Below are 18,060 nucleotides of genomic sequence, written 5' to 3' on the forward strand. Positions count from 1 at the left end.
TATAGTTCTTATTGCTCTTGTACCAAGCAATCGCTCTATTCGCTATTCAAAATGGCGACGGTGTGGCGTTCACAGTGCACTTTTACACGTATTTTAAGTGGAAAAACTTGCCGAATCTTGAACAACGCTGCAGATTTGGGTTCAAAATTGTCTCCGACATCACAATCGGTAATTATTCAATTAATATAACTTGCGACAAGTCATAATGTCGTTTTGACCGCGACATGTGACAGTGCTATGGATGTACACTCTCACAAATAAGTTTCGCTCGTGAATTTTGATTTGCACTTAATTTTTCAGGTGCCATTTTAGTTGTTCATACATAATTGATTTCATGTCTTAAGCATTAGTGTACTTAATTGTATGCAATAAGTTTGTCCTCTGCTGTTTATTGAGGCTGGCGGTAGTGGCTGAGAAGCTTTTTAAATAATTTATAAATTTAAGGATAGATTAGAATTTTGTTTTTATATGAACATTCACATTATTCCATAAATTGTGAATTAATTTGATAATTCTTATTCATGACATATTGATATATATATATATATATATATATTTTTATGACAGTAAGAGACGAGACGAGCAGGACGCCCAGCTGATGGTAATTGATACGCCTTGCTCATTATAATGCAGTGCCGCTCAGGATTCTTAAGAAACCCAAAAATGCTTATAGTCACTACAATTGCGCTCGTCACCTTGAGACATAAGATGTTAAATCTTATTTGACCAATAATTTCACTAGCTACGGCGCCCTTCAGACCGAAACACAGTAATGCTTATACATTACTGCTTCACGGCAGCAACGGGCGCCGTTGTGGAGCCCATAACATAGCCGGCATCCTGTTCAAAGGAGCCTCCCACTATACATATATGTATATATATATCTAATTGTATTTGAATTTGGCTTGTATCCAATTTTGAAAGGAGAAGGTAAACAATCCTTGAATATGTTTGAGATGTTTTTTTTTTGTTTCAGGTTACATCAAGAAAATATTCTAATTATGCTCATTCGCCGTTGGTTAAACATATTAAGGAGCAATATGAATTTGAAGTAGTGAAGAAACCCCCCGAATGGACTTACGTTCAAAGACTACTACCATTTGATACTATTCCCCAAGTCACACCTAAAGAGTCGTATCCGTCTGGTTGGATTCCCCCCAAAGATGAAGCAAAAAATTTGCCCTTTTTTATAGAGAGAACAAGGAACCATGAGCTACCAATATATTTAGACATTACTTTTCGAGGTATGAGGAAAGTATCAGCCATAAGGAAAATTGAAGGCGATATTTGGTTAATGAACGATGAAGTTAAAGAATATCTAAAAAATAAATACTGTCGCTATGTGGAAACACGAGTTCATGAATTGGGTGGTTTTATTGAAGTCAAGGGGGATTTTGTAAACGCATTGCGTGATTGGGCATTTTCTAAGGGATTCTAAATGTTAAAATTTTTAATAAATATATTCGGTAGATAGTTATTTGTTGTTTTATTCTAATATAACTTCTTGTTTAAATGTCCAATTTTATAATATACTAGCTGCCCCGACAGACGTTGTTCTGTAGATAGTAAAAAACAACTGTTTTATATTTCAAAACATCAAAAATTATTTCGTAAATATGCTCCCTGTTGTTAGAATGAAATTGTTTCACAGCGGAACTGTCAAACCGTGCGTCACTAAATTCTCTCATAGAAAATATGTCCATACAAAACAAATATTGAAAATAAAAATATTTATGGGTCCCAAATCGAAATAAGAACTACCCTATCTCTCAAGTTGGACCAAACTGCATGAAACTCCATGAAGTAATCACCATTAAAATCCGTTCATTAGTTTAGGAGTCCATTGAGGACAAACATTGTGACAGGAGATTTATATATATTAAGATTATCATGTATTTATATATATTTTTAATGTTGAATAACTATTATGGTCTCCTCAAATATCATATTAAGCTCTTCAGGCAAAATCAGTTACCATCTATCTACTGTGCACCGTCACTTATATACGCCGTAAGTCATAATTATTATGGATTTGATATAACATTACATTATGGATTTTTGAAGTTATACTTCTTTTGGCGCGATGGAGAAAAATGATGAGAGTGAATTTTTACTTATTCGATGTGCGCGCACACCGACACCTGAATTCTACATCGTGAAGTTAGTTCTAGGTGGCATGAAAATCGATAACTATGTTCAAGTTGTATATTCAAGTATTTTTATATTTAGAACACTTAATTTTCTATACTTGTTTATATTAACCTATAGGGCTTAGTGTTTATACTATCTTTTATCTATTTGTTAAAATTTCATTTATTTTTCCATACGCCAAAGAAGTATAACTTCTAACGTGTGTACATAAGTACAACCTCTGTTTTTTTAAGTATATTATAGTTATTTAATTATATCCGTAAAAATCGTAAGTACTTACCATTAATATAATTAACTAGCTGATACCCGCAACTTATTACCCGCGTACACACATGAATAAGCATCTCTATTTCTTAAAACTTTGTATTAAATGAAGACATCGCTATATTTTATCAATTTACATAAAAATAATTTGATAGATAGTCAACAACTGTAAGTAATCCACCAACTATAGTTACATAAAATTAAGTTTATTTTTTACCTCCTGAGAAAGTTAGAAATATATAAAACTTCTAAGTAGTTATTCATTTTTAAACTATTATTTTTATTTGATTTCTGAACGACGGGGGACACATCAAAGGAAAATCAAAATTGTTGTTTTTCTTTAATTCCGAGCATTTTTCATATTCATTCACCTTTTAAACCTTCCCTGGACTTCCACAATTAATTTAAGACCAAAATTAGCCAAATCGGTCCAGCCATTCTCGAGTTTTAGCGAGACTAACGAACAGCAATTCATTGTTATATATATAGATAACGTGAATATAATATGCATCCATAGATTTATACTTAGTTAATTAATTATCGGATTAACTAATTATAATCCCTTAAACTCGATGCATATATCTGTCCATTAGTATGATGAAGTTGTAAGTAATTAGGTAGTAGGATGAAATGCTTTAAATTGGTTAAAGAAAAAATATAAAAACATTAATCGTCGTCTCAACTTAATTCGCCTACCGTACGCGGCATGAAGCATGTACTTCGTTCATCCGCCACCAGAGGCGCTGTCGACGGCGGAAGGTTTTATCTACGTAGCTATATAACATCCGCTCTGAGTTCGCTGGGCCTCGCCAAGATATTTTATTTTCGATTCAATCACACATCTTTTGTTACAAACAACTTTTATATACACCATCTCGCTTTAAGAACTTTAGAACTCTTTTCAGAACGACTCACGTTTTGAGGTTATTTAATATTATAATATTTAATTAGGTTAGTTATTTACGTAATATTATGTACAGATTAGGAATGTTTTAAAGTTAGTAAAGTTGTAGAAACACGAACGACTTGCGAGGTATCGATGTAATAACATTTACGGCTTATTACGTAACGTGATAAATTACCTACATAATAATTTATATCCAAGGTTGGACGCTTTCAGAATGTCTAGTTAGTGAGTTACAAGATTCTTAATAATATAAGCTAACATTGTACTTTGTAATGTTTTAATGAACGTGGATTCGTAGAACCTTTATATTTTTATAAGTATACGAATTGATATGTATCTACCTAGTTGGATACGTAATTCAATTGTGAATTGGAATTGTAGCTTGTAGGTAAATGTAGTTCGATTATCAGCTGTTTTTATGTAATAGGGCTTATTGAAATGGCGAATATTCAGTTATTATTGTACCTGCAAATAATTCTGAGAATTAATCTACCTACCTACTTTAACATCCTATATCAATCCAATGTTAACTGTTATATAGGTGTTGTTAGTTTTCGGCAGCCAATAGGGAAACAGTTTCAATGTAAGTATTATTGTAAACGTCGCGAGTTCAACACAAAATTGATTTCAGATTCATGTTTTAAGGTTAATTATTTATCTACCGTATAATGTGTCAAAACTCGAAAGAAGATTAATATGTAGATACGAAGGGAGGTATTCTTTAACATGGTAGGTACCTATGTTGTTTTTCTTATAAAATAATATATTTTGATTTAAGGTTGGTAGGTGCTTAGGTAGGTACTACTACATGCCCTCGAAATTCCTGGGCCGGGCGGAAATTCATGAACCTACCTAGGTACCTAGGAGGTTTTAATGTAGGTAGGTAGTTACATATAGCATAGTACACTAAGTACTAGGTTAAGTTAACAATGACATTTGACAGAATTTGGTTATTTTTATTATCTCACTCACTAGCATGTCAGACCACCTCAAAATACAATAAAAGAAGAAAGAATTATTAAAATCTTTTTAAGATCCTCGATTAAAAGATAAAATATTCTTGTTAATGATATAACATATAATTACTATTAGTTTATCAATTATATATACGTAACTTCATTAACTTGTGGCAAAAAAATACGAAATAAGTACAACACTTTATTGTTCTTTATTCGTAAAGAAAAACATTTACAATATTGTATTTGATTGTTATAATTTGTGTCTTATGAAAAGAAGGGACGAGACGAGCAGGACGTTCAGCAGATGGTAATTGATATGACGGCCCATTAATAACGCTCAGGATTCTTGAAAAACCCTGAAAATTCTGAGTGCCACTACAATTGCGCTCGGCACCTTGAGACATAAGATCTTAAGTTTCATTTGCCCAGTAATTTCACTAGCTACGGCGCCCTTTAGACCGAAACACAATAACTTTACACATTAATGTTCACAGCAGAAATAGGCGCCGTTGTGGTACCTAATAATCTGCCGGCATCCTGTGCAAGGGAGGCTCCCACTATTTAAATTATTCTACTAAATTTTATTATGACTGTTCGTCATTTTATCGTGTGTACTACACCTACTAAAATAAACATGAGTAACATAGTTTGTCACATTTACATATTTACGTGCATAAGTCGATACTGAAAACCACTGACGTGTAATACTTTCATGTAACGCTTACTGAGCTAGTCTCCGTTTGTCAACTAGAAATGAATTAACCCGGACGATTGTTACATAACATTCAATACGAGCAAAATAAAATATTAATCGCCTCTCAATAAGTTTTCATTTCAAAAACTTGTTATAAAAAACAAATTTTTACGAAATACATTATACATTACTAATTTATTAGTTGTATTAATATCAATTTCATTCAAATATTTTTGTATTGAAAATATTCGTCTGATGAATATAAGCAGTTTTTACTAATATAGATTTTTATGCACATACAAAAACAGTTTCTCTAAAATAATTTAGTTCTACAGTAAGGTACCTCTACTTGTAGTACTGTGGGGTCTCTGGATGGAAAAAGGGAAGTGTTTTCATATTAACTAAATTCGCTAATTTTTTTTGGAAAAAACATGCAGGACTCAAATATATTTAATTCAACAATCGTTAATTAGGTATTATTTTTTAATACGGGTCTACAGCTTTCAACGACCCTTGGCCCAGGCCCGGCCTGCAGCCCAAAAACATTTTTTTGCGCTATTAAGACTATTTATTACTTAAATGCCTATGTCAAAACCAGACTACAACATCTCAAAGGCATATACTTAACGAAAAATATACTCCTTGTTGTTATAGTTACTCATTGTTTCACAGCAGAACTGTCAAACCGTGCGTCAATAAATTCTCTCATGGAAAATATATCCATACAAAACAGATATTGAAAATAAAAATAAGTATGGGTCCCAAATCGAAAAAAAACACTATCCTATCTCTCAAGTTGAACTAAACTGCACTCCATGAAGTAATCCCCATAAAATCCGTTAATTAGTTTAGGAGTTCACTGGAAACAAACATCAGGACACTGGATTTATATTATTAAGATATACTTAATCGTTTTTGTAAGCCTTTTTTGGTAATGAATTTTAATATCTTTCTTAAATTTGTGCTCAGTGAGTCCTTATATACTGTCGAGTAGGTATTTTACCTATGAAGGAGCCCAGAATTTTCGCTAACTTTTTATTCTTCTTGAATTGAATGAACACGCTTTTTCAAACAACCTAGGTCTTATCAATCTGGAAACAGAGCGCACGGATGTTCACGTCATAGATTGGTTGTACGTGGAAGAAAGTTTCTTGAAAACCGGTCTGTAGTGGAACGGAAAACATTCATGTAGTGGCACGCACTTGTAAAAAAAATGAAGGACTCCGCGCCGTGATATTAGCAAGTGAAGCACCTATATGCTAGTGTGTGTGCGGTTACGGGGTATACCAGATACACAATTTTTCTCCCTTTAATAATCATATATCCATAAATACTTTTATAGTATTGTTTTTCCACATTTTCACAACGCACGACGGCATTTTTAAAATATTTTATTGAAACGCAAACTGATCTGTCACAGATGATGGCAAATCTCATAATGGCGGCCGATCGGCTTGTATTAGTGTAAGTGTATGCGTGGGGCTATGTATTTACACGTTTACCGGCTGGTTTTGGTGCCTCACTGTTATGTAAGGTGACACTGAGTCCTTCATATTTTACTCGTCCGTGTGTAGTGGGAATGATTTTGTAGTTAACGGTTCGTATTCGGATACTTTTGCATGTCCTAAGGGGGTGATGATAAAAAAAGGAAACGATAAAATAGATGTTTTTTATGGTTTACTATGGATAATAGTGAACAATATTAATTAATGCCCATTCTGTGAGCAAGATAGAGACCACGATAGTAGATACAAGTGTCTGGCTTTTTACATATGAGTTTGCTTCTTTGTATGCTTTCATTCCTTAACTTCTCAATTTCAACATGAAAGTTTTTACAGACGTTGTCAGTGGAGGAACAGTGAAAAACATAAAATTATATGTATTGTATCCTGAAATTTAAATATATCCCGAGGGAGCGCAGACGAATCGTAGTTCGGTACACACAATATGACGAATGACGCCGAGACTGCGATGGAATATTTTTTTAGTACCGTTTTCAAACATGCATATAAGTTTTATATAGCAAGGCAACTAAAAAGTTAAAAATAAAATTTAAGTGAAGCAGTAACGCGTAAGCATTACTGTGTTCTCTTCAGAGGGCGCCGTAGCTATTGAAATTACGGAGCAAATGAGACTAAACATCTTATGTCTCAAGGTGACGAACGTAGTTGTAGAGGCACTCATGAGACATAAGATGTTAAGTCTAATTTGCCCAGTAATTTCACTAGCTACGGCGACCTTCAGACCGAAGCACAGTAATGCTTAAACATTACTGCTTCATGGTAGAAATAGGCGCCGTTGTGGTACCCATAATCTAGCCGGCATCCGGTGCGAAGGAGCCTCCCACTGGTAAAACTAGGGGCAGGTGTCTCCCATTAAGCTTATCGCCTGTTATTATAATCTTATTATGCACGTTTCTGTCGGTTTATGGCCCTAAGAACGATGTAATAACAATCACTTTTGTGTGTTAAAAATAATATTTACTGTTATTGTTATTTGATAGATAACAACATAAAGTACATTAGCTTATCTACTTTTTCGGTTTCAGCTCAAAAACATCAACATTGTGATTAATTAATAAAAACATTGCAATAAAACTAGTTAGCTGATTCGGAGTCTACTCAAATAATACTTTTGAAGGTTCCTTTCCCTTTAAGCGCAGCTAGACATATTCGTATAGCTATTATTGAAAAAAAAAAAAATCTTACAACAATGCTTTGGGTAACTACAAATTTTAAGGTAGGTATCATCAAAATAATCATCAACCGAAAGACGACCACTGCTGGACAAAGGCCTCCCCCAAACATCTCCACGACGATCGGTCCTGCGCTGCTCTCATCCAACGTATTCCGGCGATCTTGAACAGATCGTCGGACCATCTTATGGTTTCTGGTGGGTGGTGGTCAAGATTAAAAAGACGAGCGCCACGGGATCTGATGGACAAGTAGATAGTGAATAATCATTGGATTCTGCTCCAAACACGACCCCTAATACAAGTACTTAAAGTCCAGCTAAAGATGAGGATTAAATAGAAATTGTGGGCTGCCTACCAACACTGCGTCTACGTAGTAGTATTTTACAGCCCCAACGGCCATCTGTCTGTCGAGCTATGTGCTCTGCTCACTGCCACTTCAGTTTCGCAATCATTTGGGCTATGTCGTTAACTTTGGCTCTCCTATGGATCTCCTCATTTCTGATTTGATCTCGCAGGGAAACTCCGAGCATAGCCCTCTCCATTGCCCTCTGAGCGACCATGAGCTTTCTCATCAGACCTGTAGTTAGCGACCACGTCTGCGTACCGTAAGTCACCACTGGTAACAAACACACACTTGTTGAAAACCTTTGTCTTCAGACACTGTGGTATTTGGGTAGAAGTATAATTATATAAAATGCGCTTGTTCTCATGTGCCAAATTGTGTTCCCTGAAGGCCTTAGAAGGTGTCAATACCGTTGAAGTGGGTGGTATTAGTTATAGAGATCCAAGTTACAAAAAAATATCTCAAACTGCATTTAGAAATCATCATTTGTCAACAATACTGTAATGAATGTAATCGGTGTCCGGTCGTATCTTAGTTTTTATAAATAATGATTAAACGACAGTGAATTGAATGCTCATATTAATTGAGAAAGTCCGCAGTGTTCAAATTTAGATAGTAAAAAAGAAATTATTAGTTCGACAGTTTCTTCGACCAATTTCCCTGCCACATTGCAACAACCAGTGAGAGGCTCCTTTGCACAGGGTGCCGGCTAGATTATGGGTACCACAACGGCGCCTATTTCTGCCATGAAGCAGTGTAAGCATTACTGTGTTTCGGTCTGAAGAGCGCCGTAGCTAGTGAAATTACTGGGCAAATGAGACTTAACATCTGACATCTCAAGGTGACGAGCGCAAGAGTAGTGCCGCTCAGAATCTTTGGGTTTTTCAAGAATCCTGAGCGGCACTGCATTGTAATAAGCAGGGTCAATTACCATCAGCTGAACGTCCAGCTTGTCTCGTCCCTTACTGCCATAAAAAAATACATACACAGACATCCAGACAAGATGATTTTTAATGTTATTATTTACTATGTTAAACAGAGTAATTGTTATTAAAATTATTTTATTTAGCTCACAGATTACTTGACCTGATATAAGTGCACTTAACCTGTAAGTGCGATGTAAATAAAACAAAAAAAAACCATGTTCAGTTCCGAGAAAACGGTTTTTTTTTGACCAGTCGGAAATGACACGTCAAAGGCTTCCCTTATGGCGACAAAATATTCAATTTTGAAATTGGTGCGAAGTTACTTAATCTTATTTATATTTAGAGCTATTATTAAATATATTTCAAGAGATATCCTCTTGGCTGTCTCTCCATTACCAAGGTGTTATATCGTTCAAAATGTCACTTAAGGGGGAGATACACATGCCGGTAAACCGGGAGAGTAGCTACATGAAAGTTACTGGCGTACGAGTAAGTAGCACACTGCAGATTCATTTGCAAGTAATACTGGCATGCAAGTTGTGCCCTTGCATGCCAGTAATACCATCGCGTATATATAGGACAGTTCGTGAGAGAATTCCTACCTATTCTTGGGGGCTAAAAATGGATAACAATCGAAGTGAATTAAAAAAATCGTGTTGTTGCTACTGGCATGCCATGCGCCAGTTTGGCAACTCCTCACGACCCTTCCCTCAACGGGCTTGCAAGTAAATCAAATGTTCTGCTAGCTACACGTATGCCAGCTAGCGTATACAAATGGCAGTAGCTGGCATGAAAGTTACTGGCATTTATGAGTAACTAGTACATCGCGTATGCACAAGACAATTCGTGAGAGAATTCGTAGCTAAAAATGGAACAGTCAAAATGAATTAAACAAAATCAACGGACCAGCAATTGGCACGCCTGTAGCTGTTGCATCTGTTCACACGTGCCAGTTTAGTAACCCCCCGCGACAACTCCCTCCTATGTCATGCAAGTAAATCACATGTTGTGCTAGCTACATGTATGCCAGTTACAGGCATGCCAGTTATCGTTTACACATGACAGTAACTGGCACGTGGAGCTGGTATGCTAGTGTGCAAGCTATGGGCATGTGTATCCCAGCTTTATACTACAGAAACCTTCACCACACAAACGTAACTATGATATCCATTCTTTTGTACTTCAAACTCTTGTATTTAGTACATATGTTTATTTTATATTATGTTTTATTTTTTACTATAGCATATAATAAATTGTAAATCCTATAGAGATAACTAATTAATTACGGCAAATGATTGTAATCTTTGTTTTCATTATTCTTTGTATTATGCTGCCGCATTGTAAATTTTATATAAAAATATGATCTATTGCTAACTTTTTTGTACATAAAACAATTTATATCCTTTCGTGTAATAATACCCTTCACAAGTTAATCAATTGTATCGGCAAATTATGTAAACTTGATGTGTTAATTTTTCGGTCTATGTAAATCGGTCTAATATTTTAGTGGCTAGCTTTATCGAACACTACACAATTTATAATTTCTGTTACAAAATGTGGAACTCTAGATCTATTTGTTTTCATATATTTATTGTCATATTTGTTTAAGACTGTATGTTTCCCAAATAAAAGATAAAAATATGTTGTAGAAGTACACAACATACTTCACCCAACCTAAGGCTGATATCTATAAAGCGTACTTAGACATTGCTCAGACTTTACTGACGTAAACCTTAGCTGAGTGTAAGCTTACTTTAATATTTCATTTCGTTTTTATAGTAATTTGACAGCTGAAATTATACTAAGCTTAAGATGAGACAACCCAATGTAAAAGTCAAGTTTGCGTTTTATCACACTTAGCTAAGTTTTACGTAAGTAAAGTCTGAGCAAAGTCTAAGTAAGCTCAATAGATCTCAGCCTAAGACTTGCTAACTCGACCTAGCCGAGTAGTAGGAATAACAAGTTTATATAAATTGTCCAAGGTGGTCCATTAATTTATATTATGATAATTGAATGATATAATTTTGGGGCAACTGGGTGAATATTCAAATTAATATAAAACAAAAACCAATAACACGTATGAAGTAAAAATATTTAAATATATCAATACCTCCCTGCTATTATTGACTTTAAATTTGATGTACTTTGACAAACAGCTTCCTTCACTGGTAAATGGTAAAGAAAAAACTTTTGACATTCATAAGTGTCATATTTTCCTTGACTCACATGAAGTGGTTCTAATTTGATTTGATTCAACACATCCACCATCATTCGATATATATGGACCCGACCTAAATTTAGTATCGCAATCCACCGAAACCTCATAATTTCCGGATTAAATATAGCCTATTCTGTAACATTACAACCTTAGATAATTTATACGCCTAGAAAGACTGGCAACGCACGTAGTAATGTACGTGCAAACAGAGTGACTGACATATCGCCAGTGTATGACATAACTGTCACGCACAGTAAAGTAATGGCCAGTTGTAATGCGCTGCCTAACAGCAAGAGGCCTCTATCTAGACGTTTAAATTACTTAAGGAACGAATGAGCCTAACAAATTAATTTCAATTATATTATTACCAACTATAAATTGTTGTAGATAATATAAAATTTTTGTTTTTAATTATTAGGCGTGCAACTCTATTTTTTTTTGATTATTTGTTTTGATTTGAGCGACCCACAGAACAGGTAAAAAACATAACTATTCTGTGGAGCGACCGCACTCGACTTTTCCCTTGCAGATATCGAATACAACCCGATTGAAAGTGATATCGTTCATAATTACATTTTATAATAATTATTGATGATGAAATATGCTCTTAATAGTGATTTTCATTATTATAACACTAGTAATAAGGGATTGCTTGTAACTAATTCTAGTAGGCATCATAAGATACATAATTGCATTAAGGGTAAATGTATACACTTTTATAATAAAGTCCCAGCCACTGTTCAGGCATTATCGATAAATAAATTGAAATGTTTTATTAAAAAATGGTCTCTGATCGTAAATTCTACTACACCACAGCCTGAATATCTAAGTGATCGGTGACAGCCTGGGACTAGATTATGATTATTTTATAGCAATAGCCATGACAGTATAATATTGTATATTTTTATTAAAAAGAGCGCAAAAAAATAATCCTGGGAGAGTTTCTTAGGCCGCTTCTTCTCTCTCAGAGCGCTATTGTTACCGAAGCGGTAGTAGTATCTAGTGTATTAGCCACTAGATACTGGAATTCGACAATGGAACTGCTATTAATAAGATTTGTGTGCTGCAGAGTGGCAGATATTGGAGTTGTTTATAACTAGAGACCGGATGCTACAAAAAATGCCCAAAAAATGCAAGTAAAAAAGCTAAAATATGCACGAAAATCCATAAAAAGGGCCAAAATATGCATACAATGAAACAGGAAAAAATAAAAAGTCATATTTTTAAATATTATTATTTTATTCTATAAAGGCTTGTACTGACAATCGTATTTGTGAAAAAAACTATTACAGGATATACCTTCTTAGGTAACAATGAAATTTAAGACCGTGCTACTAAGTACTGTTCTAAATGTTCTGTACACAAATTGTGTCTACAATCGCTCAATAAATTTTTGTAAGCGGAATAGGAGCCTTCTACGTCTACTGAGGTTACTGGGCAGAATTTAAATTTGGGTGCAATGTTTGGTCTTACTATGAAAAATATCGAACGACGAGTTTTTTTCTAAAATATGCAACTACCGCTGATAAGGTACTAAATATGCAAAAGCATATGAATTATGCATTTGCATATATGCGACATATATAGCATTCGTCTGAAAATAATATAGAGATAAACTTAAACAAATTGATATATTTTAGATTTTCTTCCTTCTTCTTCCCGCTAAGAAAGCGGTTTTCAAGTAGGTAGCTTTCTTCCACGTACTACAAAGTTGTGGAATGAACTTCCTTGTTAGGTGTTCCCGGAACGATACGACATACCTTCAAAAAGGCTCCTGTGATTCCTCTGATGTTGCAAGAGAATGTGGGCGGCGGTGATCACTTAACACCAGGTGACCCGTACGCTCGTTTGTCCTCCTTCCATGTTCCATAAAAAAAAGAAGAAAATTGAAAATTTTCTAAAACATGTTATTGGCTTTACCCCGTTTTTTTCCCCTGACTATTTCCGCGATGGAGTCCGTACGTTTATATGTGTGTGTGTGTGTGTGTGTGTGTGTGTGTGTACATAATAATTATAATAATAATCCATATTTGCTAAAACTGCTACCAATTTTTTTACAAATACAATAGATATGAATAATTAACATTATATGAATAAAAGAAAAAATAACAATACAAATGTTAAAAAACAATAAAAAAAGAGATATTAATGTTATAAAAACATGGAATGAATATTTTAACAACTAACGGCCGTTCCCAGTATACTATCTACAGATAGAGATAAATTACTACCTTCTACTGTCGGTAATTATAAATAAAGGCTGTCAATATTCTGAAGCTGTCCCAATATACCCGATAAGTCATTTTTATCGCCTTATATTGGGACGCGTGAATTGCAATTTCCATACAAACTTCTATCGCTGGTAAGCCATTTGTCGTCCCATTGCCAGACAGCCTGCACGGATAAGGTGAGTTACCGTCGATAAGTTTATTGGGACAGAAAAGTCAACGATAGTTACGATTTTTATCTCAAGTAAGAGATAGACTGAATATTGGGAACGTTAAAATCATAACAAACGAGGCAGCAGCGCGATTCGCAAAAAGGAAAGTTCTCAGCAAACGTTAGGACGTATATTCCTAAAACAGATATTATGAACTACTTATATAAAAGGATGTATGTAAAATTCTTATAACTTTTGAACGGCTCAACCCATTTTATCGCGCCATTCGTAAGGGCTTGACCAAACTTAGATTTTGAATAATTTTTGGACCGATTAGGACCGGTAGATTTAAAGAAATCTCAAAAAAACTACGAAAAAGTTTTTTTTGGGAATAACTTCTAAACGCCTTTACTGATCGATTGCAAAAACTAAATAGCTCTTAACATCAAAAGACTACTTCGATCCGCACCAAGCCGGTCTAAATCAGTTGACAAAACAAACCCGAAAAAAGTGTTTTTTCGTAACTTCTTAGAAATTCCGATATCGATCAATTGAAACTCAAAGATTCTTGAGTGGGATGGATTAAAAAATTACGCCTAATACCGCCAACTACGTGAAAATCGGTTCATTCATTCAAAAGATCTTGCCATTTGAAAATTTAAAAAATTGTGTAAAACTTTTATCAGACATGATTTTCATAATTAAGTACTTCACTTTTATCAGAAATTTTGAGATAGAAGAGCTCAAAATCATCATAGGTATAATTTGAAGCGTTTAGGTATTGATTTTTTTTTAATGAAAATAAGGGTCGAGACGAGCAGGACGTTCAGCTGATGGTCACCTTGAGACATAAGATGTTGAGTCTCATTTGCCCAGTAATTTCACTAGCTACGACGCCCTTCAGACCAAAACACAGTAATGTTTACACATTACTGCTTCACGGCAGAATTAGGCGCCGTTGTGATACCCATGATCTAGCTGGCTTCCTGTGCAAAGGAGCCACTAGTACATACATGGATATTCATCATAGAAGACATAGCCACGGATCAGGGTAGAACTTTCCGCAAGGAAAACTGCACACGCTGAAAACTATGCCAAAATCCTCATAGATGACTTTTATTTACAATATGACACACCACATTAACAATTGACAATATTTTTAGTTCTTTAATGCAAAAACTTACCTATTGTGTTCGCATTAAACATCTACATCCACGGGTCTACCAGCACCGAATCCTGTGGAACACGAAATAGAGATATGAAGACACAACTTGCCACACTTCATGAAGATGATCATCATACTTGGGACGATAAGTTGCCCAGCATTCGGTTATAGGCTCCACTGTGGTGACCAACTAACCATCCTGTCCAAAGAAGCCTCCTACTCGCAAATAAATCCTCATTAACGAATTTTCCCGAATATTAATAACACGCGAGTGTAAGACGTAGCTGTCATGCACACTAAAGATATAAACCTGGCCTGCATTAAGTATTTCGTGGTCAACATGATGTGATATTTTATAAATAAATTTCAGGACTGACCACTGAAATAGGTAGCCATTTATTCTTCAACACTTCTTTTGTCGTTGAGTCAACAGCCAATGCATATATCATAATATTGATCTTGGCTCACACTTATGTTTTTGATTAGATAAATGTTACCGCTAATGTGGAAAATACGTTTTTCTAAACAATGGCTAGGTAATGTAAAGAACGTTTAGGTAAAAAATGGAATATAAAAATGAAATATTTAACAGAAAGTAAACTTTTTTAATAATTGATCATCTTTCTATTTACTGAATTAAATTTACTTATTTATATTTTAATCTGTTTTATTCTACGCAAAAAAAAATTTGAGATGTAGAAATAATGTTTCTTTAGATTGCCTAGGCATTGCTTAGAAAAACGTGATTTCCATATTAGCTGTAACATTTATCACATCAAAGACATAAGTGTGAGCGAAGATCAATATAATGATACATGCATTTGTTGTTGACTCAACGACAAAATAAGTAAGATCTAAATGGATGCCAAGTTCAATGGTTTCTCCTGAAATGTATTTATAAGAATATAAACTGTTATATCGTGTCGATCAGGAAATACTGAGATCTACAGAGCTTACTTAGACTTTGCTCAGACTTTACTTATGAGAAACTTAACCGCCTTCCCTATGAGCTTCCTGGCTAGATGGTGCAATAGGGATCAGGCCGCGCGCATCTGCATCTACTTGAGTGTTACGATACCGGTACTGCTTGCTCGTGTTGCTTTGCTGTGTTGCTTGATCCTAGTGTAGCGTATAGTCCTGACCTTGTCGTGGAGGGAAGGCTTACGCTAAACGCCTCAGGCTGTTTCCAGCCGGGACTTTAGCAACAAACGAGGAGCTCAAACCCAAGCCAAGGTGTGAGTATCGTGCTGACGGCTGAGTGGCACCGGGGTTCTAATGACGGTGTCTCGAACGATCTCTTTGGGGCACCAGGGGGAACCCCATCGTATTCTACCCCTTGCCCCGGCATGCGGGGCTCTGCCGGGGTGGACCTTCAGTTCCCTAGCTACTCCTGGGTTCTATATGGACAAAAGAAAAATAAAAAAAATGAATAAAATGTGCAGGAATGGAGAAAATGGAGGTAGTGGGAGCAAAGTCATCCCCACTCCATCGTCAGTTTTGAAGAAGACCGGGCACCCTCGGTCTTCACACCCCTCGACCAACGTCCAGTCTGTCCGGAATCTGGAGAAAGCAAAGCCCCTGCTCTCAAGCAGCAAACCTGCGGAGGGGAGCGGTGCTAAGCAACCTTCTACCTCCAACAGTCAGGATGCTGAGAGGATAAACAAAAAGAAGAAATGGGCCTCTAAGTTCGCCTTCCCTCTCCCACAGTTGGGTGAGCCAGGCGGATTAGACGACCCTCTACGAAGAGGACTAAGCGGTGCAGCCACCAAAAGATACCTCTACCTGTTACATGAAGGACGCACACCTGAGGAAGCGAGGAAATTGGCTATCACTAGTAGAGCCATCCCGACTACCGCAGGAAAGAGAAGTGGGGACTCTATTACACCCCCCAAAAACCGCAACCTAAGAGGCGCAAAGTGGAGACAAGTCCTGTCAACCCACAAGTCAGCTTTGCACATGCTACCAAATCCATCAAGGTAGCCATAGTAGCCAAGTGAACTAGGTCCAGGAGTTCATCCCAAAACTCAGTGACTGGAAGGGATCAGAACTGAGCACTCGCAGTGGTGAAGAAATACCGCAAGACCACTTCATCACTATCTTCCTGCCATGTAGTTCCGATCTCGAGGACTCCACCCTTATCCAGCTACTGGCGGCGCAGAACAGAGGTGCCAAAGTTGACACCTGGAGAGTAGCCAAAACCAAAAGAGAAGGAGGAGGGGTTTTGATACACGCTGGCATCTGTGACCAAGCTCGACTGCACATTGAACAACAGCAGTCTCGGCTTTTCTTCCGCTTCGGAACCATCCCCGATAGCGGACTAAAGAAGAAAACTGGTGAAGGTGCCTCGGCCCTAATGGACGACACACCATCAGTGGCGGACTCACTGGACAAAATTGATGACCAGCTTGCCAGTCTTGAAGTAGGTGAAGACCCGAACAACTTGGAACTACCTACACTCCTGGAGGAGGAAGAACTGCTTGGCAAGGAGGCAGGTCTGGAAGATGGAATGAACACCAGTCCTTCCACCTCTACAGTGAAGGCGCGCACAGGCGATCTGGTGCTTCCCCTCCCTGAGGGAGGATCGGAAAGCATTGATGCATGCCTATAAGATTGCCCAGCTAAATGCCCATCACGTTAGGGGCGCATCCCCGGAGGACCGCGGATGCGTTTGATAGGAATCAAACCTCTTTGCTCTGGGAGAGATGGTTATTATGCTGATACAAGAGCCCTGGGTCACGCACGGCCAGGTAAGAGGACTGTATAACAAATTCTCCAGTGTTGTGTGGGACCGAGCGTGTGACCACAGGCACGAGGCCTGCATAGTTGTAAGGAATAGCATTAATTTCACATTTGTTTCGAAGCTTATGACGAGGGACCTTGCAGCCCTGCAAATCCACTGTGAACTGGAGAGCAGGAAGCAAACTCTCGTCATTACTTCAGCATACTGTGCTGGTGACAGACCCACGCCAACACCTGAGATCATCCGACTAGCGGACTACTGCAGCAGCAAGAGGCTGCCCCTACTCCTGTCGTGTGACACAAATGCACACCACATAGAATGGGGTAGCAGCAACACAAATATAAGAGGTGAGTCGTTTCTTGAATTTACAATTAAAAATAATTTGGAAATAATAAATACAGGTAACACTCCAACATTTGTAACCGCAGCTAGGAAGGAGGTATTAGATGTAACCATTGCATCTCCTGCCCTCTGCAGGCACATCACAATGTGGTCAGTTTCCCCTGAACCCTCTTTATCAGACCATAGAATAATTAGATTCAACATTGAAGGAGTACATGGTCAGAAAGGAGAACACAGGAATCCTAAGAGAACGGACTGGCTGAAATACAAGGGAAA

At 36.7% G+C, this 18,060-nt stretch overlaps 1 protein-coding gene across 1 annotated transcript; it reads left to right on the top strand.

The window, feature by feature from the left end:
- The first annotated feature begins 2 nt into the window (after window positions 1-2).
- On the top strand, window positions 3-1,477 carry LOC126964435 (probable 39S ribosomal protein L49, mitochondrial). The gene is made up of 2 exons (XM_050807539.1): window positions 3-168; window positions 977-1,477. Exons 1-2 carry the CDS (start codon window positions 52-54, stop codon window positions 1,436-1,438), a joined length of 579 nt encoding a protein of 192 aa, XP_050663496.1. The 5' UTR covers window positions 3-51; the 3' UTR covers window positions 1,439-1,477.
- The last annotated feature ends 16,583 nt before the right edge of the window (window positions 1,478-18,060 follow it).

The sequence above is a fragment of the Leptidea sinapis genome, chromosome 5 (assembly GCF_905404315.1).
Source record: "Leptidea sinapis chromosome 5, ilLepSina1.1, whole genome shotgun sequence".
In the NCBI taxonomy this organism is placed as follows: Eukaryota; Metazoa; Arthropoda; class Insecta; order Lepidoptera; family Pieridae; genus Leptidea; species Leptidea sinapis.

Bases quoted from the DNA above. Each gene is read 5' to 3' on its own strand.
- LOC126964435 (XM_050807539.1), top strand. From the start codon at position 52: ATGGCGACGGTGTGGCGTTCACAGTGCACTTTTACACGTATTTTAAGT. The intron at 169-976 runs GTAATTATTCAA...TTTTTGTTTCAG, and splicing joins TGTCTCCGACATCACAATCG to GTTACATCAAGAAAATATTC.